The sequence below is a fragment of the Eschrichtius robustus genome, chromosome 15, assembly GCF_028021215.1.
Source record: "Eschrichtius robustus isolate mEscRob2 chromosome 15, mEscRob2.pri, whole genome shotgun sequence".
NCBI classification, from domain to species: Eukaryota; Metazoa; Chordata; class Mammalia; order Artiodactyla; family Eschrichtiidae; genus Eschrichtius; species Eschrichtius robustus.
In genome coordinates, this window is record NC_090838.1 from 25,203,335 (window position 1) to 25,227,812 (window position 24,478).

Sequence of the window (24,478 nt, forward strand, 5' to 3'; positions counted from 1 at the left end):
CTCAACATCACTATTAGAGAAATGCAAATCAAAACTACAATGAGGTATCACCTCACACCAGTTAGAATGGGCATCATCAGAAAATCTACAAACAACAAATGCTGGAGAGGCTGTGGAGAAAAGGGAACCCTCTTGCACTGTTGGTGGGAATGTAAATTGATACAACCACTACGGAGAACAGTATGGAGGTTCCTTAAAAAACTAAAAGTAAAATTACCATATGATCCAGCAATTCCACTACTGAGCATATACCCAGAGAAAACTATAATTCAAAAAGACACATGCACCCCAGTGTTCATTGCAGCACTATTTACAATAGCCAGGTCATGGAAGCAACTTACATGCCCATGGACAGACGAATGGATAAAGAAGATGTGGTACATATATACAATGGAATATTACTCAGCCATGAAAAGGAACGAAATTGAGTCATTTGTTGAGACGTGGATGGATCTAGAGACTGTCATACAGAGTGAAGTAAGTCAGAAGGAGAAAAACAAATATCGTATATTAACGCATGTATGTGGAACCTAGAAAAATGGTACAGATGAGCCGGTTTGCAGGGCAGAAGTTGAGACAGAAATGTAGAGAACAAACGTATGGACACCAAGGGAGGAAAGCGGCGGGGGGGTGGGGATGGTGGTGTGCTGAATTGGGCGATTGGGATTGACATGTATACACTGTTGTGTATAAAACTGGTCACTAATAAGAACCTGCAGTATAAAAAAACAAACAAACAAAACAACTAATACTAAACTTTCATTGGGTTATTTGTATGGAAATATGTTAATATAAATGTTGCAGACATTACATGAAATTTCTAAAAATCTTATATGTTCTGGTATAATGTTATAAGTCATAATTCTAGTTATAACTTTAAAATGTATATCTCAGAAATAACTAAATTTCCTTGTCAATTGCATTATTATGAACTTTCATCAAATCTTTAACCATGGTCATTTTTAAGTCTTTTGTCATTTACAGACAGTTCTGGGTGTACTCTGATGTTTTTGCAAATATTTTCCTATAAAAGGGTTTCATCTTCAAGGAATTCTTGGAAAAGACTCTGACAAGTACAGGTTTCTGGTAACTGACTGTACTGCTGAACTGAATGAATAAGCATTTTCAGAACTCTAATGAAAAACCGATGAACTCATAAAAGTGCTAACAAAAGATCAAGATGAAAAAAAAAATTAATTACATGGGACTGAGTGAACTGATGAGGATGATTATACTTTTTGTGACTTTCTGTTTGAAGAAAAAAATCCCACAAGGACTCAGAGGCAAAAAACATACAAGTCAATTTTCACTGCAAAGTAAAGGAGCTGTTACAGTGGAGGATAACTGGACTGAATGTCAATATTATGACATAGTCATGAGTGTGTTTCGTGTTTGGCAATTGCAATCTTTGTTGCTTTTGTTGTGGTCATCCATTTACAATGCTTGGTGCCAGTTTATTTATCTCTTGTAAAAATAAAATACAGCGTGTGTGTGTGGGAAAACAAAAAAAAAAAACAAGAAAATGCAAGTTTTCAGCTTGCACACTGAAAACTACAAAACATAATTGAAAGAAATTCAAGAAGACATAAATAAATGAAAAGACATCCTGTGTTCATGAATTGGAAAAAAAATACAAACTAAATAAAATAAAAATAAATACGGTTTTAAATAGAGAAAAATCGAGACATAGTTGCTGGGTAGCAGATTTTTAAAGACAGGAGCAGGCTCTGCTTCTTCAACTTCCACTGTTGTCTGCTTTTGTATTTTTAAATAATGCCTGCTACTATCTTCTGCCTTTATAAGGTTCCTTCTGCTGGTACACACTTTGTGATGGTCATAGCCTTATTGTTTTACAATCATTAGCCAACTGCAGGCAATTCACATTTCCAGTCTCTCTGCCCATCAAGAGCCACTTCCCTAATGAGTCAAGTTTGGGGCCTGCTCCAGCGCTGAGCTAGACTTCAAGAGAAATAACAGCTCAGCCTTCCTCATCAAGAAGCTTCCTCTACTTCCCCTAGTGGGGAGACAGGCAAGATTTACCATCTAGGAAAGATGCTCAAGACTTGTCCTTGTTCAAGGGTCCCTCTGGATTCCTGTGTTTTTGTCGTTTCACTGCTTTGTTATTTTTATTACCCAAGGGGGGTTGTTTAGTGAGATGGTGCAATCAAGGTACTGCCTGCAGGGACAGATTGATATGTCTGGGCTTGGGACCAAGAACTTGCTTCTGGTTTTGCTTTCGTCAGGAAGCTCGGAGCCGCACAAGCTGCTCACTTCTAAGGAGCACTGGGTGAGCGCACCTCCCCCCGACATGATCGCTGCACCAGCCACCTGCCCCTTCTCCTCCTATCTACTGCCTCAAGGGTTAACTTATTTTTCAGAATTCAGGAGATTTTGGAAAGCTGCCTCACACCTTTTGTGGATTGATGGGAAAGGAGGTAGGATGATCGATAGCTCCACAGAGGATGCCTGTGTGGGCAAAGCTTTCGACCTCTCTGCGTGACTGTTCCTCTCGAGGAAACATTCCTATCTTTACTTTCAGCACTGCTGTGAGGACCAGATGCTACAAGGGCAATGCCCACCCTCTAGGAACACAAGTGCTATGAAAGCAGAGACTGAAAATGAAGGTGATGATGGAAGGTTTTCTAATTATAGCTCACATCTTGTAAGTTACAAATGTCTTGCCTTTGGGAGATGAGGTTCTCAGAGAGAAAACTGAGCTGTAGGGGCTCAAGAAGCAGGCACTTTAATAAAACCAGACAGCCACCACTGCCTCCCATGGTGTGGGCTTTCTTCCTTGTGATGTTGGACTTATCCGGTGAGCTCACCCCTGGTAACCTAGGGATGAGATTATCTTTCTGCCCACGAGAGCTGCTGTGTATGACAGATGCACGTTCCAGCAATTAAGTATCAATAGGTGTGGCAGTAACGGTATGAACAGGGCAGGCTGTTCAGGGACAACTGAACAACTGGACTCAGCCTGTTACTTCATCTCCTTTTCTGTTTATAAATGTCCCGAGTACAATTTCCTAATCTCCTTATTTTTATTCCAGATTTCCCTTTCTTTGTATGCATTCAGTTTTCATTCATTCAAGGGGAAAGTACAGTAGTTCAAGTAGAAAGAACAGTAGTTCACTTTCCCCTTGAATGAATGAAAACTGAATGAACAAAAGTGAACTTACATGCCATATGTATGTGCATACATATATATACACACACATATATATACATACATGTAATTATGTCTATAGATAGATAGATATTTGTATAGAGATTATAAAATGGTATTAGGTCCTTAACCTACCCTGTGTCAATTTATCCCCACGACAGCATTGTGACGTGTCATTCTTAGACCGGGTTTCACAGATGAGGATATTGCCATAAGAAGAGGTTAAATAGCTTAGTCTAATTCTCAACAAGAGGAATTGGCTGAGCTGATGCATTTTCCCCTTCAGTGGAGCTCAACAAAATGAGTAAACTATGGTGTACTCATCTGGGAGGGGCCAGGCTGGGAGGGGCCCAAGCTCTAGGGTTGTGGACACCTGGGCCACCACTTGAACCGTCCTCCTGACTCCTCTAACCTCCCCAGGTTAGGGCCAGGGCTCAAGCTTTTTTTTATTCCAGGTTGCCACTGCAGTTTTCACCTTCTTCTCCCTCTACTTCTGGCCAGACTTTGGTGGTCTTGGTGAGAAAGGGAAGAAAAGGAAGGAAAAAGCCCAATTTCATGGTGTCACCCTCAAGGGCCTATAGTGAAGGCCACACATTCCACTACTAGCAGTTGTGTTTCTTGGAGCCCATGGGCCACCCTCAGTTAAGATACAAATGAACCGAAAAAAGTTACTCACTGACCAATGATATGCTAGCTTATTAAATACGTCCAGAACACAGGGCAGTGCCCACATAGTGAATAACAATAACGGTGATTATTATACTAAGAGCTAACAGTGTATACTGAGCACTGTCAACGGACCAGGCAGTCACTGAGCAATCAACATGCATTGTCTCCATTCATTCTCAAAAAACTCTCACTCACAATGGAGCTGAGGCTGGGAGAGTGAAGCCACTTTCCTGAGGTCGCTAAGGATGTGTGGGCCCAGGGACTCTATCTACTGCAGGTTGTCTGCCTGGGAACCTCAGGGTAACAGACTATAGGAGCCACGTGGTGGGCTTAGGAGAAGCACCTGGTAGGAGAGAGGCCGCTAGGAGCCAGCGGGGGCTGAGAGCGAATGCTGCTGACAGAATGTTGAGTAGGAAAAAAATTAAGTTCCAGGGGACGACGTGCAGCAGGATATGCTTTTTACAAAGTTCCAGAGCACGAAACCTCAACAATATGCTATTATTAATGGTAACATTAATTTAAAAACCAAGGGAATAAATTCCAGGTAGTGGCTAGCTCTGGGGCTGGCGGGGCACAGGATAAGGGAGGGACACATAGATACATGCAAATTATTGCTAATTTTTCCAGTTCTCTGATTGGCTGATGGGTTCACCAGGGGTTCACTGTATTATTTAAAAGTATGTTCAATAAAAAAAGAAAAAACTGCAACAAAAGAGCCAGGTATAAGGAGTTTGTCTCGAACCACGATTATGAAAAAAAAATCTAATTTTGTGTATCTAAGGACCAGATATTTTTTATAAAAGATAGGGGAAAAATAAATAAACAGCCAAGTACTCATATTCAGGGTTAAGAAATAAAGCACTGCGAATATATAGTTGAAGCCACCTGTGTCCCCAGCCCCAATTTCACTTCCGTCCTTAGTCCCCAGAGGACATTGTTTTCCAGATAGTTTTCTATTCCCTTACTTAAAGACTTCTGAGCATCGTGAACAACAGGGAGTGTTTTTTGCATAATTTAAAACTTTAGAGAAGTGGTATTTATTATGCTTTGCATCACAGCCTACCTCGGGCTTTTACCCAGCACTGTGTTTTGGCATCAGATCCAGTGTCCTCATTTTCACGTTTGTATAGTACTATTTTATTATATGAAATTAATTTTGTTATATGAACATGGCACAATTTATCCACTTTCTTGGTGAAGAAAATTTCATTGTTTATAATATTTTGCTGTTACAAACAATGCTGCCCTCAACATACTTATCTCCCCATGCACCTGCACGTGGGCAAGAGTCTCTCTAGATAACAAGTAGGCGTGGGATTGCACGGTAGATGGAGGACACGCACACCTTGAGCTTTGCCAGGTAATGTCAAATTGTTTCCTAAGGCGTTTATGACAATCTACACGTCCACCAGTGACGAGTGAGAGTTCCCATTGCACCACATTCTCACCACCACTTGCTATCAACCAATGTTTTTCTTTTTGGCCATTTTGGTGGGTGTGAAGTTCTATCTAATTGTGATTTGGCATTTCTCTAACTACTGAAGAGGTTCAACATTTTTTCTTGCGTTTATAGGGTAGAAGTCATGTAGCCTCTTTTGGAAAAGGAATGTCTTTTGCTAATATATTTTTTTCTGTTGGAATGTTTGTCTTTTTCTTACAGATGTGCAGGCATTAATTATATATTTTGGACGCTCTTTGTTTGGTTTCACGTACTGCAAATATCTTTTCACTCTCTTTTGTATCTCCAGTTGAATAACAGTGACTTAGGTTTACTATTGCCAAATGTATTCCATTTGCCATTTGTTCTTTTGGTGTCTTATTGAAGGAATTCTTCCTGACCTTGTTGTAATATATATATGCATTCTCTGTTACAACTTCTGTATATATCAGGTTTCCACATTTCCTGACTATTTTACTGGGTCACTGTTCTCTTGATCTATCTCTATGCTAAAACCTCACCACCTTAACCACTGCAACTTGATAATGACTTCTACTATGGCAAGTTCCCTTCACCTAGTTGTTGCTCTTGCTGTTGATATTGTCTTCTTTTTCTCCTCCTTCTCCCTCCCTCCTCCTTCTTATCCTCCGGTGCCTTCCTCTCTTTTTCTTTCTTCTTCTGGGATACCTTAGCTACTCTTGGACTATTTATTGTTCTACGTACATTTTGGAATCACCGTGTTAATTTCCATGGAAAACCCCATTCAGATTTTAATTTAAATTCTATCTATTATTGAATCTAGCAATTAAACTATAAAGAATTCACATCTTTGTGACATGAAATCTCTCCATAATTGAACATGGTATGTCTCTCCCACTTATTTAGAACTTCTTTAATGTCTTTCTATTAAGTTTTATTACTTTTCATCTAAAGGTCTGTACATCTTTTGTCAGATTTATCCCTATGTTTTTTACTTTTTGTAAATGATTTATTTTTTAAAAAATTCTCTCTTGTAACTGGTTATTGTTAGTGTGTAGACATGCTGCATCATTACTTGGTTCCTTTTTTTAAAAGATAGATTTCCCAACTCTTCATGACTGAGAGCTAGAGTTAGATGTGTCAACATGCATCGGTAAGTTAGATATTCAGGGCTGACATTTAGTTGTACACAATACCATGGCTGTACTAATTACTAAAATATTGAAATATTTCCACAAAGGAACCCCTGACTTCCCCACCAGCACCCTGGCCATCCTGGCCTTTCCCCGTCAACAGACCCAGACCTTCCCAAATTCCAGACACTACTAATGAGGTTTAACATCTTTTCTTATATTTTTAGGACATGCTTGTAGCCTCTTTTATAAAAGGAATTTTTGTGTCTTTTGCTAATTTTTTTCTATTGGAATTTTTTCCTTATTAACATACAGGCATTAATTATATATTTTGGATGCTCTTTTGTGGGTTTTATTATTGTAATATCCTTCACTGTCTTTTGTATCTCTACAAAAAAGGGCCTTAGGCCCTGCTTCGCTGAGAAGACAGACGTCTGTTCTGATTGCTCCATTCCCATGCCATGTGAGCTGTTAAATATTTTGAAAGTTGCCTCTTATGCTCATATGCCAGTGCTAACTTAACACCGAGGGTGAGATATTAGTCTGAGTGGTTTCTCAACCAGGGGTGCTGAGAGCTCAGAAAGAGGCGATCAGCTCTGGGGTTCAAGTAGGGAGTCAGGAGATCTGAGCTGTAGCCAAGGAGATTGGAGCCAGCACCCACCTCTGACAATCCCCACTCGAAACCCTGCAGCTCACCACGCTCCTCCCCTTGGAGTTCCCATGGGCAGCTCGACCACATGTTTCAGACTTTAAATGCTAAGTCTGCTCTCTTCCCGACTCCCCTAATTGGTGGAACAGTGTGTCCAACCACCTTGTCCCCTACAGTAGAAAATTCAGAATTATCCTAGACTCCATCTTACCCTTATTATTGCTTACCAAGATCTGTCAATTCTATGTCATTAAAAAAGAAAAAATCTCTTGAATATGACTTTTTCCCAGCCTGATTACCCCAACTCCTACATTTTTGAATAGTTTCCTAATCAGTCTCTTGGCCTCCAGCCTGTTTTGCTTCTCCAGCCCCTCCCCTGCACTGCTACCAGCATTAGCAGTCCCACCTGGCCCATTAGCATATTCTGTTTCCTCATCTGTGGAGGGGAGTATATGGGAGCCATCTGCCTTGGCAGGAGAGAGTATTTTGTCACTGATGCTGATGAGAATGGTGCGAATATAAAGCAGATTGACTTTGAGTTGGTTTTATTATTGTGTTTACATTCCTTATAGACAAATACACCCCTTTTTGCCTACACCTGGCCAGCTGTCATCCCCTTCTCCTTGGCATGACACTGGAGACATGATCTACCTCATAGAGCTGCTGTGAAGGTTAAATGAAACAATACTCGCTAGGAACTTAGCCCAGGCCCCTGCACATGGTGAGTGCTCAGTCAATGTTAACAGTTATTAGCAATAACATTATTATTGGTTCCTTATCTCCTCCATGATTCCTGTTTCTGCAAAACCTTTTGTGCCTGGCCTCAGTCACTCCCTTCCACACTCCTGAACCCAATACTCTAGGTAGCAAACTGTTTTCTCTGCCTTCACCACACCAAGTTTTTCCATGTTCCCCAGCCTTTGCAAGTGCCCTTTACTCAGCTTGGAATGTCCTCCTTCTTCTCTGTAGTTTTGTCATTTAAGATCCAGCTCATAATCAATGAATTTGGTAAAGTAGCAGGATACAAAATTAATGCACAGAAATCTCTTGCATTCCTATACACCAATGATGAAAAATCTGAAAGTGAAATTAAGAAAACACTCCCGTTTACCATTGCAACAAAAAGAATAAAATATCTAGGAATAAACCTACCTAAGGAGACAAAAGACCTGTATGCAGAAAACTATAAGACACTGATGAAAGAAATTAAAGATGATACAAATAGATGGAGAGATATACCATGTTCTTGGATTGGAAGAATCAACAATGTGAAAATGACTCTACTACCCAAAGCAATCTACAGATTCAATGCAATCCCTATCAAACTACCACTGGCATTTTTCACAGAACTAGAACAAAAAATTTCACAATTTGTATGGAAACACAAAAGACCCCGAATAGCCAAAGCAATCTTGAGAACGAAAAATGGAGCTGGGGGAATCAGGCTCCCTGACTTCAGACTATACTACAAAGCTACAGTAATCAAGACAGTTTGGTACTGGCACAAAAACAGAAACACAGATCAATGGAACAGGATAGAAAGCCCAGAGATAAACCCACGCACATATGGTCACCTTATCTTTGGTAAAGGAGGCAAGCATATACAGTGGAGAAAAGACAGCCTCTTCAATAAGTGGTGCTGGGAAAACTGGACAGGTACATGTAAAAATATGAAATTAGAACACTCCCTAACACCATACACAAAAATAAACTCAAAATGGATTAAAGATCTAAATGCAAGGCCAGACACTATCAAATTCTTAGAGGAAAACATAGGCAGAACACTCTATGACATAAATCACAGCAAGATCCTTTTTGACCCAGCTCCTAGAGAAGTGGAAATAAAAACAAAAATAAACAAATGGGACCTAATGAAACTTAAAAGCTTTTGCACAGCAAAGGAAACCATAAACAAGACCAAAAGACAACCCTCAGAATGGGAGAAAATATTTGCAAATGAAGCAACTGACAAAGGATTAATCTCCAAGATTTACAAGCAGCTCATGCAGCTCAATAACAAAAAAACAAACAACCCAATCCAAAAATGGGCAGAAGACCTAAATAGACATTTCTCCAAAGAAGATATACAGATTGCCAACAAACACATGAAAGAATGCTCAACATCATTAATCCTTAGAGAAATGCAAATCAAAACTACAATGAGATATCATCTCACACCGGTCAGAATGGCCATCATCAGAAAATCTACAAACAATAAATGCTGGAGAGGGTGTGGAGAAAATGGAACACTCTTGCACTGTTGGTGGGAATGTAAATTGATACAGCCACTATGGAGAACAGTATGGAGGTTCCTTAAAAAACTACAAATAGAACTACCATACGACCCAGCAATCCCACTACTGGGCATATACCCTGAGAAAACCATAGTTGAAAAAGAGTCATGTACCAAAATGTTCATTGCAGCTCTATTTACAATAGCCAGGACATGGAAGCAACCTAAGTGTCCATCATCAGACGAATGGATAAAGAAGATGTGGCACATATATACAATGGGATGTTACTCAGCCATAAAAAGAAACGAAATGGAGGTATTTGTAGTGAGGTGGATGGAGTTAGAGTCTGTCATACAGAGTGAAGTAAGTCAGAAAGAGAAAAACAAATATAGTATGCTAACACATATATATGGAATCTAAGAAAAAAAAAAAAAAAGGTCATGAAGAACCTAGTGGCAAGACGGGAATAAAGACACAGACCTACTAGAGAATGGACTTGAGGATATGGGGAGGGGGAAGGGTAAGATGTGACAAAGAGAGAGAGTGGCATGGACATATATACACTACCAAACGTAAAATAGCTAGCTAGTGGGAAGCAGCCGCATAGCACAGGTAGATCAGCTCGGTGCTTTGTGACCACCTAGAGGGGTGGGATAGGGAGGGTGGGATGGATGGAGACACAAAGAGGGAAGAGATATGGGGATATATGTATATGTATAGCTGATTCACTTTGTTATAAAGCAGAAACTAACACACCATTGTAAAGCAATTATACTCCAATAAAGATGTTAAAAAAAAAAAAGATCCAGCTCACAGTCATGCTTTCTGTGACATCTTCCTCATATTATCCAGGCAAAAAGAATGCCTCCTCCCGCTGTGCACCCAGGGCCCTCTGCTCCTATCTCCTCTTTAAGGCTGGCCTGGGCTGGAGCTCCTGGAAGGGAGAGACTGTATGTGCTCATCTTGGTGATCAAGTTTGTAACCACAGTCACCAAAATTGTGCCATAATACCGGTTCAATACTTGTGGAGGTTTTGCTTGTTTTGTTTGGTTTTACTGGACGGAATGAACAAATGAATGAATGAATGAAAATGGTTTTGACTTCATCCTAGACCTAGCAAAAAGTTTGGGTAGTGACAGTTTTGGTCATTCGGGGCAAGCTGATATTGGGCTCTTCTTTCCATGCCCCAAGAAAAATATTCCCAAGTAATAGAGAACCTGTCATCCTAAGGAATTGAACTCAGCAACTAAAGGAAAGACTGTATCTAAGAGCAAGGAGAGCGTGAAGCAGGTCAACTCTGTCTTCGCAGCTGTCCCTGAGAGGGCGCTGTTCCCAAATCAAACCTCCAGTGGCCGGGAATGAAATACCAGACCGTTCCCGCCGGGCTCAGCATCCCTCCCTTTCCAGGCAGCAAGCGGTCGCGGGTCCCTAGTGGGGCGACTGCCCATAAACATGGCGGCGCCCTGCTCAGCTTCTCCCCGCCGGGGCCGCAGGGCCACGCCAGCCTTGCCAGTACTCGGGGACTTCCTCCGCGAGCCGGCTTCCTGCACGGCTGGCATTAAAACAGGCGCCTGGGGCTGCGGGCTGCGGCTGCAGATGCTGAGCTGTCCGCTGGGTGGGCAGCGCCCCCTCCTCCCCTGAGCCTCCCAGGCGGGCGGGAGCAGAGCCAAAGCATCTCTAAACTGCACCCGAACCAAAGCGGGAGAGAGCTGGGGGAGACCGGGGACCCCGGCATCTGACATTTTAATTGCAGGTTTGACTTTTTTCCCAAGATCGCAGCCCTCCGGCCCAGCCCAGATATTTTATCTCCCTCTGGCCTTGGTTGCTGGATGAAGCCGGGCCTGGGCTTGGTCCCAGGAGCAGGGGAAGAGCGCGTTCGCGGCCCCGCGCAGTCGCCCCAGGGACCCCCGAGCCCTGCGCCCCGGCCATGGTGTGGCTGAGCCCCGCGCTCCGGTGAGGCGGCGGCGCAGCTGCGAGCCCGGCGGACCCGCCCTGCAGGACGCCTTCCGCAAGGAACGGGGGTCGCCGGACCCCGCGCCCTCCTGCTGGGACTGCGCACCGGGCCCGAGAGGGCGAGCGGTGGCCGCGATGTTCAGCTGGCTGCGTTCCGATGACCGCCGCAGGAAGGACCCCGAGGTCTTCCAGACGGTGAGCGAGGGTCTCAAGAAACTCTACAGGACCAAGCTGCTGCCCCTGGAAGAGCACTACCGCTTCCACGAGTTTCACTCCCCCGCCCTGGAGGATGCTGATTTCGACAACAAGCCCATGGTCCTGCTGGTGGGCCAGTACTCCACCGGGAAGACCACCTTCATCAGGTGAGCCGGCCAGGGCCCCCGCAGCCCACCCAGCCGCCCAGCGCTTAGGCCCTCCGCTCACTCCCGATGTCCCCTCCTGCGTGGAGACAAGCGGGAAGTCTTCATTTGAAGGCTCTGAAGAAATCCTTTTGTGCGGGTATCCAAAGCTTACCCCACAATTTCACTGGATGGTCCCCTTCTCCATCCTACCTAGTGCCTCTCCACTGCACTTAGCCCTTGGCTTTGGTGGTCAGTCTGAAGTGTTAAAATTCAGAGCCATCCCTATTCTTCCCATTTTATGGACGGTGAAACTGAAACCCAGGAAGCCCAAGTGAGAAAGCTCCTGGTCGCAAGAGTACCTTAGGCTGGTGGGGTTGTCTTACCCCCTCTCCTTGTAGGGACATACCCTTGATGGGCAGGACCACTTCCCTTGCCTTCTAAAGGCTTCAGCCACTCATATGAGGTCTTTACAGTTGCAGCTGAGGAGGTGGGCTTGGGAGCCTGTGGCCCTCTGTCTGGTAGTTCCACTTGCCCTTCTTTTATCCGTTTCCTTCACTGAGCAGAGCTCCTACAGATATCTCTTGGAGACTGGCGACAAGCAGTGTCCAGAAGCAGAATGCTTTTTTCTTTTCCATTGATCTTAATGGCTCAGTAATCATATTAAAGTCTTTTGGAGGTGGAAGGGATATTGGCCATGGTCTCATCCAGCCCCTTGACTTGGCAGGTGAGGTAACTGAAGCATAGAGAGGTTAAATACATTGTTCAGAGCCATATAACAGGGTGGGAGGCTGACCTGGGATGCAGGTCCTGGATGCATGGGAGGAGATGGTTGGCTACATGCCTGTAACTCTGAGGGTGAGTCATCCATCCCCTTGAATTACAGAATCCCTGGGCTGGAGGGATCCTCAGGAAGTCAGCTCGTCCACCCTGCGTTCAGAGAGGTCCATATATTGTCCACCAGAGTGATAAGGACCTTTCCTATCTTTAGAAGACAGGCTTCTCTCCAGTCCTCAGTCCACACAGCCTTCAAGGCCAGGCCATCTTCCTTGGCCTCATTCACAGCCCTGCAAGCTGTCGAGGGTGCTTGTGGCCCTCTGTGTTGAGAGTCAGGCTCGTACAGAGTGGTGATGTGTGCTGTGCCCACCGCCCCCAGAGTCAATGGTGCTCATCTCCTGTGGAAGGTGTCGAAGCAGGGGTGCTCTTGTTTCCATTCATTGACCAAGCACCTGCAACATGCAAAACACTGTGCTTTGTTTGGCGAGGAAAGCAGAAGAGTTCACAGTCTGGTTCCTGATTTTCTAGATTCAGATTTTCCCTAGCTCTAAGCTTTTAACACAAGCCTTTTGGAAGCAGGGCATGTACCGTACTAACATGTCATGTCTGAATGGAACACCAGAGGAGTTTTTCCTTGTGGGGTGGACAGCCTTGGACTCAGCAGCTTTGAGAGGCTGAGTGATTTCTGAAGTTGGGTACCCAGGGGGAATATTGGCTTTTGGATATCTTATATTGTTAGAACTACAAGGGCCCTTAATGATGAATCTAATTCTTTGCTTCTTAACTTTTCAAAAGGTCAGTACCTCCTTTGAAAATCTGACGAAATATGTGGACCCATCTTTAGAAAAATGCACATACATCCCAAATTTACATATAATTTGGGGGGTCCAAGAGCTGCCTTGGCCCTTAGGGCAAGAACCCCTGATCTAATCCATCTCCCTTATTTTGTTAAACACCCATTGCTGCCAAAGGCGCTTCAGAGCTACCTGGGTTCTGTTCACGGTTTCCTTTGTAACACGCATCCTCCGCCTGGCCCGGTTTATGCCCCATGGGAAGCACAGGCCTCTTACAGGTGGCTCCTGCCCTTGCACAGCCTTCTGCAGCCCTCTGGACACACCTTGGTTATAATTCGTAGTACGTTATTTAGGGCTTCTTCTTCCTGTAGCACCAGCACTTACTACTGTGCCTTAGCTCCCTGGGGCCTTGCCTGGGGTCTCAGCTACAGGAGCTCCCAGTAGAGGTTTGCAGAATGGGAGGGGAGATGGGGAGAAGCTAGCGTCCCTGAGGGCAGGATCCTGGAGCAGCAGACGTGCCTCTTGTCTGAGACACTGTCCTGGCTTTGCCTGAGTCATGCTCGCTGTTAACTGGGTCTAAGAAAGTGGCAGAGCCAAGTTGCCATAGATTACTCCTTATCTGAGGGAGACTGGAAGGCCAGGAGAGGCAGATCCCTCCTCTCTCTTATCCTCCGAGTACAAGCGTTCTCCCTCCCCACTCATGTCAGTAACTGAATTTAGCTCGTGCATCAAACGCTGTCTCCCTTTGAGGGAGAGACTACCAGCAGGGGAGGAGGGGCTGCAGCACAGGGAAGCCCTCCAAAACCAAATTACATATTTTCCTTTCTTCTCATTAAATCCACTGAACAGCTATTTTTTTAAATTGGAAAATGCAGACAAGAATACATTTGAGGAAGAAGAAAAAAATGCCCCATCATCCCACGACTCGGGAAACCATTTTAAATATTTTATATATATATATATATATCTCTTTCCACCAGTATTTTTAGCTATTTTATAACACAGTTGAGATCATGCCATAATGTAATTTTGTATGTGGATTTATTTCACTTATGGCATGAGCATTTCCCGGGTAAATTAAAAAAATCTTTGTAAGCATTATTTTTAAGAGCCACATGATATTTCACTGCATGTATATGCAGTTATTCATTTAACCAATCTACTTCTTTTGAATGTTTGAAGTTGTTTCTAATTTTATTTTCTGCTATTGTAGAATCACTCTGAATATCTCTGTGCATAATATTTTCCCACATATTAGACTGTTTTCTCAGAGATTCCCAGAAGTGAAATCACTAGGCCAAAGGTTGTACAGAGTTCTGGGGTTGTTTTTTTGTTTTGTTTTGTTTTGTTTTTTAACATTTTCTTACTTTTTAATCTTGGTATTAAGAGTCATATTTTTGAGTTGCTTTCCAAGAGGGTAGGCTGGTACAACACCCCTCCCCCAAAGCAAAGAAAGTTCCCCTTGGGGTAGCTAAATGCGCCTGGGTGCAGAGTACAGCCTGCCTTCGCAGCTACGCCCTCTCCCATCCCTGCTTCTTGCCTTGAACACAGTGATTCAGGTCTGTGTTCCAGCCTGAACCTGCGAGGGACCTTTCCCTCGGAAGCAGACTTGCCTCTTCATTCCCCGGCCCTTGGCCTTTTGCCACCTGAGTGTCCATCCACTTTCAGTTATATGTACTTGCCTCAGGGTCTATTTCTTGTCTCAGGAAGAACATACAGAAAAGGACATTCTTCTAACAACTAATTAATGTTCTATGACCTCTGCCTGAAATAACTTCCTTGGCCTAAGGCCCGGCAGCCCAGGATAATAAACAATAAATTGGCCTGGTGGATGCTTCCTTCAACACAGGCTGCCTCTTCCAAGTACAGTAGCTCTGTGTCCTCCTGGCCTGACAGCCTTCCCTCCCTCCTCTGCTGTTTTTCTCCCTTCACTCTTCCTCCTGCTGGCCTGAAGCCTCAAGTCCCTCCTCTCTCTCACCGTTCGGCCCCCTGGTCATGGAGGTGAATAACTGGCTGTCCCAGGGACTGCAAGGCCCAGTGTCCCCAGTGTCTGAGGGGCCGCAAGGGAGGCCTCGCTGGACCGCGGCGGCACTGGGTCTGGGGCCCAGGGCTGCTGGAGCTAAGCTGCCTGGCGCTCCACAGGGAGATCTGAGCTGGTCTTGAGGATCGCCTGTGGCTCTTCTATAGCGTGACCCGGACTCTCAACTATGAATGAGCACATGGTGGGGTGGGCCAGTCGGGGGGGGGCTGCTCAGCCAGCCCTTTCGACCTCCCCCGCTTTTTCAGGGGGCTCTCTGCATCCTCCCCACAAGGTGACGCAGCATTTGCCCGTGGTTGTACCCTCTCCCATCATCTCCCTGGCATCTCTGCTGCCCAGGCCTCATGGCAGCATCACCACCCAGGAAAGATGATTCTCTGGAAAGCTGAAGGGCTAGAGAAGGGGCCATCCTTCCATTCCAGGTAGACCCAGTGACCTCTGCCAGGCCCATCCTGCCAGCCACGGCCCCTGCAAGTCCTCACTCCTGTCCCCCCTCTGAGGTCCATGGATGTCCTTTTCCTGCCAGGGCTCTGATCTGCTGGTCCTTAAGTGGGACTAGGTGGAAATCCACCTGCCTCTTACAAGGCTTGAGTGTTACTCAAGGGAGCAGAGGGCCTAGGGCAGAGGCACTGGGTCCACCTGCCTGAGGTCCGGCTTAAGGTCTGCCTTGAGAGTCAGGAGTGGAGGTCATTGGGAGAAGGACCTCTGGGGAAGGGCTCCATCCCACTCCCACTGACAGCAGAATGCAGCCACGGAAAGAACACGGGCGGCCCAGCAGAACCCAGGCTCCACCAGTTCCCAGCCAAGAGACCATGTTTGGAAGGTCTGACCTTTCTGAGCCTCAGTGTCCTTGTCTCTAACATGCGAATAGTGACACCTCATAGGGTCACTCAGGCCAGCCTGTCGCAGGGGTGGGCGGACAAGGCAAGGCTAGTGGGAGGCTTGACAGTCTGGCCACCGGCCTCCTTTGTGCCGGGGTCACTTTGATCCCTGGTGGAGGCTGCTGTGCCCCAGGGACAGTGGTGACTGCTCCATGCGGCACAGAGCTGACTCAGACCTCAACTCAGCCACTGAGTCCCCCACCTCCTGCCTCACTGTGTGTCCGTGGAGTGACTTACCGTATCCCCGGAACCCCGAGAGGCTGACAGGACAAGCATTATTGTCTTGACCCCATTTTAAAGCTGAAGTGCACAAGGCTTAGAGAGCAAAGATACAGATATATATGGGAATTCCCTGGTGGTCCAGTGGTTAGGACTCCTCGCTTCCACTGCAGGGGGCACAGGTTCGATCGCTGGTCAGGGAACTAAGATCCCACACGCCACATGGTGCGGCCAAAAACACAGAAACAAAACAAACCGAGATACAGATCTATAACACGAATACCTATAACACGGGCAGAAAGTGATACGTGCCTTCTGCGTCTACCTGAAGATATGCAAATTAAGAGCTATGTGGATTTTCACAGAGGCGGCGAGGGCCCTGGATTTGGAGTCCAGGTAGAAATGCGCTGAGTTCTTACAGGCAGTGATGAGACATTTGTTTTCTCTAATTATTGTCTCTGCCAATGTGGGCGCATGTCTGGTGTAGCCTTTGCTTTTCCCAAACTCAAGTATGTCATCTCAAAACCTTCACTCTAACCCTCTGAGCTAGTTAGAAACCCAGGATTAGCCCTGCTCTATACACTGGGGAAACTGAGGCAGTGGGCTCTTGAGGGACTTGTCCAAGGTCTATCTGTGATGAAGCAGACACCCACCAAGGCGCATTCCCTAACTGAGCCAAGGCAGAGGGTCCAGCCAGCCCAAGGCCTCTGGTGGCACTTCTTGTGGCCCCAGGCCCTCTGTTCCTCGCCTTGGATGCTGTCCCAGCAGCGGGGAGGGTTGGTCCCGCTATTGCAGAGATGGGTACGCTGGAGGCTGGGTTAAGATTCTTGGCTCCACGCCTTACCCTGGGTGCTTAGGTCACCAGTAATGCAAGCCACATGCTTAGATTGCCAGCCAAGCAGGACACCAAAAGATGAGGGAAATGTTAGGAAAGAGTTCGCTTAAGAAAAATATGAAGAAAAGTAGACCTCATGGGTAAAATCTGAATTGCGTTGGACTTCCCTATACCCATTTTATGGTTTAGTATTTATCTTACATTGGATAGCAAGGAGGGGGGACCCAAAACTTTTCAGCTCTTTGGGCCTCTAAATATTTGTATTTGGCCCTGAACTCAGGCAGACTCCATCTCAACTTGCTCACCTGCAAAACTGAAATAATTCAGCCATCCCACAGTGCTTCTAGGACCGATTAAGTGGAATAATTCAGGGAAAGGTCTCACGACAGCACCGGCCTTACAACCGGTGCTCAGCCTGTCGGCCCCGCCTTATTCTCTTGCTTCCCCATCTCAGCTGCTCCCACCCAGGCTTGAATTAACTTTTCTTTTTTTTACACTGCCTTGGGAATGTTTTTGCCTGGCAACAGAGGCCAGCTGTGTCACTCCCCATAGAGAAGCAGCCATGATATTCCTCAATAGGTTTTCCTTTCTGGACACAGTGGTGGCTTTGTTAAGGGGGCACTTGGGGCTGCAGGCCATAGCCAAATGTCCCTGAGAATTTACCCAGCCCTGGGTTCTCTGCTTGGCCTGACTGCATCCCTGGACTTGCTGTTGGCTTCACTGGACTCTGTATTTCTCCAGTCTCATGTGTGGTCGGCAAACCTGGGGTCATGTGGGTTTAGCCGAGGAGGCAGGACAGCAGTTCCAGCCTCCAGGCCCTGGCTGGGCCGCCTGAGGCTGCGGCTCCAGAACGTCCCAGGAAGTGGCCCCCGCTATGCTGGGGCACATCACCCTTTGCCTGCCAGCACAGTGCATCTCAGGGATGAAATCTGAGACGCCTGGGTCAGGAAGGTACTTCCTCACTGCTGCTTGGCAGTGTTCAGGCTGGGCATTTTCAAGGGTGCCTCAGGCTGTTTGCTTCCACCCCTGTCTATTTCAGCCGTCCCTGAAGCCTTTGATGATATCCACCACCCTCCTTCTGCCTCAGAATTCGCCCATGCCACACCCCCTGCTTGGGGCTTCTCACCCAGGCACCCACTGGGACCGGTGCTCCCTGCACATGGGCCAAGCGTGGGTGGGGTTTCCAGATCATGGTGCTGATTCTCGTGAAACTGCTTCAAGTCCCAAGAATATCCTTTTAGATCCAGTGGGCCTGGGGCCTGCTTGGGTCACCTGATAGCAACAGCTTTTGCTGCCACGTCCCACCCACCGAGGCCAGAAGTGTGAACCCCAAGGGCGGATGTTTATGGAGATGAGTAGTTCCTGGGTTTGTGGGCCCTGAAGCCTAACCTTGCCCCCAGGGCCAGCCTCCTGCCAAACCAGATTCTTTTGTGGCTTTCTTGCCCCACTTCTTCTAGTCCCAAGGGCGTGCTCAGCCCTTTTGCATTTCCTGATCAAGGAGATACCACAGGCAGGAAGGGAGACAGCGAATGTAGTGGTTAGGAGCGTGAGTGTTAGATTCAAATCCTAGCTCTGCTGTTTACTGACTGCATAACCTGCAGCAAATAGTTTAACCTTTATCTTCTTTTCTGTAAAATGGGATGGTGATCTAGGTCCTAGGTACTGGTTTATGTGCTTAAGGTCTGTAACTTATTTAACCCTCAGAACATCCGATGAGGTGGGTTCACCCATGAGGCCCATTTGATGATAAGAGTCATAGTGCTCACATCAGCAGAAATGTGACATGAAACGAGACAATTCACAGAAAGTCTAGAACAGTACCTGGCACATCACAGGTGCTTAATAAATCAGAACAATGATCTCCCATGTTACAGAGGAAAGTGCTGAGGTTTGCAGAGGTCCAGAACCTTTTGAAGGTTAGAGAAACCAGGTCTGCTGGCCCCAGGCCCTGAGGTTCCCTGTCTCTCGCCCGAAACCCTGAAGGAGGAGCGTCTGAGAAAGCATGAAGCGTCGTCCAAGTGCAGCGGTGGTGATTTTTCCTCATCACGATCCAGCTTTCAAAATGGTCCTCTGATGGGAGGAAATCCTGTCTTCACACCCAGAATGTGGGGCTGGGATCCTGGAGGGAGATGGGGGGCTTCCCAAGGCAACCTAAAACCCCCGGTGCAGGCGGGGTGGCCCTGGGCAGCGGCCCCTCTGCAGCAGCTCCCCTGCCAGCTCCTTGGGGAGGGAGCCCATGGCAACCCGACTTGAACTGCCCTGGAAGCACAGAGTAAACTAACAGCTCAGGACACAGAGGGATGTCGATGAGCCGGAAGAAACCCCAGCCAGTGCCCCTGGCTGCCACGCGCTGGGCAGAGCAGACCCACCTTGGGGTGGCACAGGGTGGGCAGAGAGCATTTCCTCGGGGTAGAAGACAGTTGAAGAGAAAAGGATTTGGTGTTAGACTGATAAGGGTTTGGATTCCAGCTCCATCACGTTAAAAAGTTAATAGTGAGCTAATAGGACAGCTGTACTGAGGAAACCCTTCAAAGCCTGGGTTTCCTCAGTACAGCCGTCCCTTGGTAGTATCCGCGGGACCTTGGTTCGAGGACCCCACCTCCCACGCAGATGCTCAAGTCCCGTATGTAAAATGGCACAGTAAGGCCGGCCCTCCGGATCCGCGGGTTCCACATTCTTGGATTCAACCACGGGTCCTCCGCGGTTGGTTGTATCCTCAGATGTGGAACCCGCGGATACGCAGAGCCCTACTGTACCTACCTATAGGGGTGCGGTGAAGCCAGAAAGAGATACGTTCTCAAAGTGATGAGTGCGATGTATGGCATGGACATGCTATTGAGTGTCAGTGGTGTTATCAGCATAATGACAGGGCCTAGAGCAGGTTGTCAACCCCGGCTGCACATCAGAATCAACTGGGGAGTTCCTAAAAAGGACCAGTCGCCAGGACCCCGCCCTGAGCTGGCGGGTCAGAACCTCTGGGCTGGGCCCCGGCACCGTCAGCTGGAGCTCCACGGTTGCTCCATGGGCAGCCAGCTGAGGACCGCTGGTCCCGGAGGTCTCAGGCTCTCTCCCCAGCCAGCAGCCTCTGACTTGCCATCTCTTCTCCCGAGGGCTCCTTGACTTTTCCCTCTGAGCGTGAACATTGGCCCGCAAGGTTTAGGGGGAGGGTCTGGGCACACGGTGAGGGCTCACCCAAGGGTCTGTGTTTGTTGGACAACACACCCCTTAGCTCCTTGTCCATCATGGCCCCTGGGACTCTACTCTGGCCTGTCCCAGCCCAGGGCAGTTCTGGGCTCCTCCGCCCGAAGTCCAGCCGTAAGCTGTTTGGGCTCAAAGCTGTTCTGAGCTCCTTCCAAAGGGCCTGGTTGCCTTTCCAGCCTGTTCTCTTCATTCTGTGGCTCACCATGTGTTCTAAAGGGAGCTGTGGAGAAGGGCAGTGGCCTTGGGCTCTCACTGCCCAGGCCTGGAGCAGAGCAAAGAGAGGCACCTGTCCCCTGGGGCTACAGCCTGGTACCTGTGCTAGAGGGTGGGACCAAAAGTCTAGGGTGGGATGGACATCCACTTGTCATAGTGTTCCTGTCACACACTTTGTATTATGTACGAGCTGTTTTTACATTAAACGACTGACTAAGCAGATAAATAAATAAGGACCTATGAATGGCCAGCAGAGCCTATGGGTGATCTAATTCTAACCAAGCCTGTGTGCAGGGACTTTGGCAGACTCCCTACAGCTGTGAAGTCTACACTATTCTGTGTAGGAATCAGTTTCAAGCCATGCTTTATTTCTGAGCCCAAACCTTGCTCTTCCCCGCGCCCCCCGCCCCACACCCCCGGCACTGCTTCATGGAGGGAAAAAGAGAAGGACCAAGAAGGACAGATTTGTTATTTTAAGTTCAACTGAAATCCCACCTCCTCCCAATGGTCTTTGGACTCACCATCGGTGAAAAATCTCTCCCTGCTGTGAAATCTCCTTGCTCCGGATCTGCCCCTCTGCCATGACTCACACCGTCTGCCTTGTGGTAGGCATGCGGTGTTGATCTGTGAATAGAATCCCTGAATCATGACTGTGTTCCCTCTGCCAGGTACCTGCTGGAACAGGATTTCCCAGGCATGAGGATTGGGCCCGAGCCGACCACGGACTCCTTCATTGCGGTGATGCAGGGAGAGGTGGAGGGCATCATCCCCGGGAATGCCCTGGTGGTGGATCCTAAGAAACCTTTCAGGAAACTGAACGCCTTTGGCAATGCCTTCTTGAACAGGTGAGTGCAGAGGGAACACACACAGGCCTTGGGGGCTCTCTTTTCTTCTTGGAGTATGAGAGGTGAAAGGGCGGGGCAGGGTCTTGGGAAACTGTGTACCTTTTCCAGACCTGGAATCTCTCTTGGTTGTCCCCTTCTTGCTGGGAATGAAACCACCATTGATTAGGGATGCAGGAGCTGCAAATACTGAGCTGATTTCTCCCGATCAAGTTGGGGGAAGGGTTCAACTAGTTAAATCACATTTCTCTAATGTGTACCTCCCTCCAGTAAAAGCAGAGAGGGCTGCTCTGTGTAGTTCCCAGCTTTTGCCTAAACTACGGAAGGGCTTTGCATCCAACTGGAAGGAGACAAGGGAAGGTTCCTCTCTGTGCCTAGATATTGTTTTTACTTGGTGGCAGGAGCCCTGGACGTCAGGTAGAAGCCCTGGCTTTGAGCACTGACCCTCCTACTAAACTCACTCTGTGACCTTGGACAAGTCACCTCCCCTGGGACAAGTCAGCCTGCAGACACCAGGGCCATTGGGTCAATTTGAGTGGAGGAAGCTCTAGAGACTGCTTGGCAAGCTGACCCAGGCCTTCCCATTATTCTGCTTAACTAGAATGCGGCTGATCCCCTGATCATGCTTGTTATGTAGATCCACACCACAATGTTGCATCTGTATTGCATTTAAAATTTTTTAAACTACTTTCTCTAACTGAAGGCATTTAGAGTAAAGGTAAAGACTATGGGCTTTGGCTTCAGACGGACTTGGGTTCAAATCCTGCCAAATAGCACCACAATCTTAGACAGGTTACCTGACCGGTCTGTGTCTCACTTTTCTCATCTGCAAAATAGGATAATAGTAATGTCCTCCTCCAAGGCAAGAGGACTTGGCGGAAAAGTTGGCATTTGAACCGGATGTTCAATCATGAGTGAAATCACGCTGAAAGGGTTAAAAAAAAAAAAAGGACATTCCAGGCAGAGAAAACTGAAAATATATATATATACACGCAAACACATACACACAGAGGACTGAGAGAATGTGGCTTAATTCAGGAACACTATGACATACATAGATGGCACTGCATGCGTAGATGGCACCGTAAGGTTCGTGCTTCTCTACAGGAGCACGCGACAGCTGGGTGACAGATGTGTAGATTAACTGTTGGCCGGGGATCTGTCAGGCACATCCATTGGAGGGATAACAGGATTGGGGCGGGGGTGGGGTGGGAGAGGGCCCTCCATGTGCCACCAGCCTCACCGCAGCCGCACACCCACAGGGAGGCTACACCCCGGACGCCTGCTGCCCCGTGATCCCATTTCGCGGCCCTTCACGTCTCCCCTCCCCTTCTCTGTGAGCGTTCCAAGCCCTCTCCAGACACCTCAGCCTCCTCTCTCTGCAGATGACCTTGCTTCCTATTCTAGAGAAGATGGAAGCCCGTATCCATGGATTCCCTGTAGTTGGTTTCTTTTAAACTGTCCGTAAAGGGAGTTCACTTGCATCAGTCCTGTCCCCCCCACCCCGCCCCTGCCGCCCACGCAGCCTGCAGAGAGCTGAGTCCTCTCTTTTCCCCTCAGGTCTGCGCCCCTGCGCCCCCGACCCGTGCATCCGGCCATCTGCCCAGGGATGGCTCTGTCAGTTACTCTTTCTGACAGCTCCCCCCGTCCCTTGGCTCCTTCTCCGCCTGGAACTATCTATCTCCTCTTGCAAGCCCTGCAGCAGGCCCTACTAGCCCTTACCCCCTCACTTTCCTCTCGCAGCCAAGTTTCAGGGCTTCACCTCCTCACTTCTTCCTGTCCCCCAGCCTGTGGAACATGGCCTCACCCCGTCACAGCTGCCCGTGTGAAGGTCATCTGCGACCTCTCAGTGACAAGCGGTGAGCACTTTCCGTCCTCACCTTACCTCATCTCTCTTGGGTATTGGTTTCTCTCAACCAGCAGCCCCTCCCAGCTCCTTGGCCCTCCTCCTGCCTCCCTAGCAGACCCTGGTCTCCTTGGTCTCTGGCTCCTATGACCTGGTGGCATCCTAAGCCCCCTGCCCTTCTCACTCCAGGCACCCAGCCTGGGTGATACCTCAACCGCAGCCCTGGCCCCAAACACCAGCCCCATGTACACGACCTTCTGGTCACCAAGTGACAGCAGCCCCGCTCAAGGTGGCTTCAGCAAAACGTGGAATGTATTGAGGAATGCTGGGGTGTGCCTTAGAACCTAAGGACCAGAATGTGGCCGGGGCCCAGGCACAATGAAAACCATGGGCTTCGGCAGGGCGAGGGCTGTGCCATGGACTTTTCTGCCCCCTCTATCTAGCGCAGTGCCAGAAACACAGCACATGCTTCATAAATATTTGTTGAACTGAACTGGACATGCTGACAACCATCATATCAGACTGTGTCACTCTTGTGCTTAAAATGTTCCAATGGATTTTTACCGCCCTCAGTATAAAATCCACGTCTCTTAATGTGGCTTTCAAGGCCCTTGTGATCTGGCCCCTGCCTCCCTGTCTCGGCCACATCTCTAGGGCCTCCAGCCTTCTGGTTCTCGATCAGTGATGAGCGATCTCCTGGAATGGTGCCTGCACACACACAAACACACACACCCACACACACACACCCACACCCGCACCCGCACCCACACACACACACACACACTCCCTCACCCCCTCTTTTTCTCTCCCCGCCCCTCATTTCTGGGCTGCATTTACACCTGCTTCTATTAGTTTCCTAGGGATGCCAGAATAAATTACCGCAAACTGAGTGGCTTTAAAATAACTACTGACTCATAGTTTGGAGGCCAGAAGTTCAAAATCAAGGTGTTGGTGGGGCCATGCTCCCTCCAAAGCCTGTAGAGGAGGATCTTTCCTTGCTTCTCCCAGCTTCTGGTTACTCCAGGCATTTTGCTTGTGGCAGCATAATTCCAATAATTCCAATCTCCCTTCTGTGCATGTCTGTATCTTCACATAGCTACACAGCACACACACACACGCATGTACGCTGGCTTCCTGCCCACACCCCTGTCCACCTGGCAAACGCTGGTCATCTTTTGAGGTCTCAGTTCAGGTTCTGCGTCCTCTGAGAAGCTTCCCGGACCCTCTTTCCCGGGCATCCCCAGCCTCGTCCCCTAACCTGCGTCTCTGCAGC

The 24,478-nt window shown here is 47.7% G+C and overlaps 1 protein-coding gene across 1 annotated transcript in view; it reads left to right on the plus strand.

Moving 5' to 3' along the window:
* The first annotated feature begins 10,739 nt into the window (after positions 1-10,739).
* EHD3 (EH domain containing 3) overlaps positions 10,740-24,478 on the plus strand; it is a 29,475-nt gene continuing 15,736 nt past the window's right edge. The window contains exons 1-2 of the mRNA XM_068565192.1: positions 10,740-11,583; positions 21,186-21,362. Of these exons, the coding sequence (XP_068421293.1) occupies positions 11,357-11,583; positions 21,186-21,362 (404 nt within the window). The 5' untranslated portion in view covers positions 10,740-11,356. The remainder of the gene's footprint in view (positions 11,584-21,185; positions 21,363-24,478) is intronic.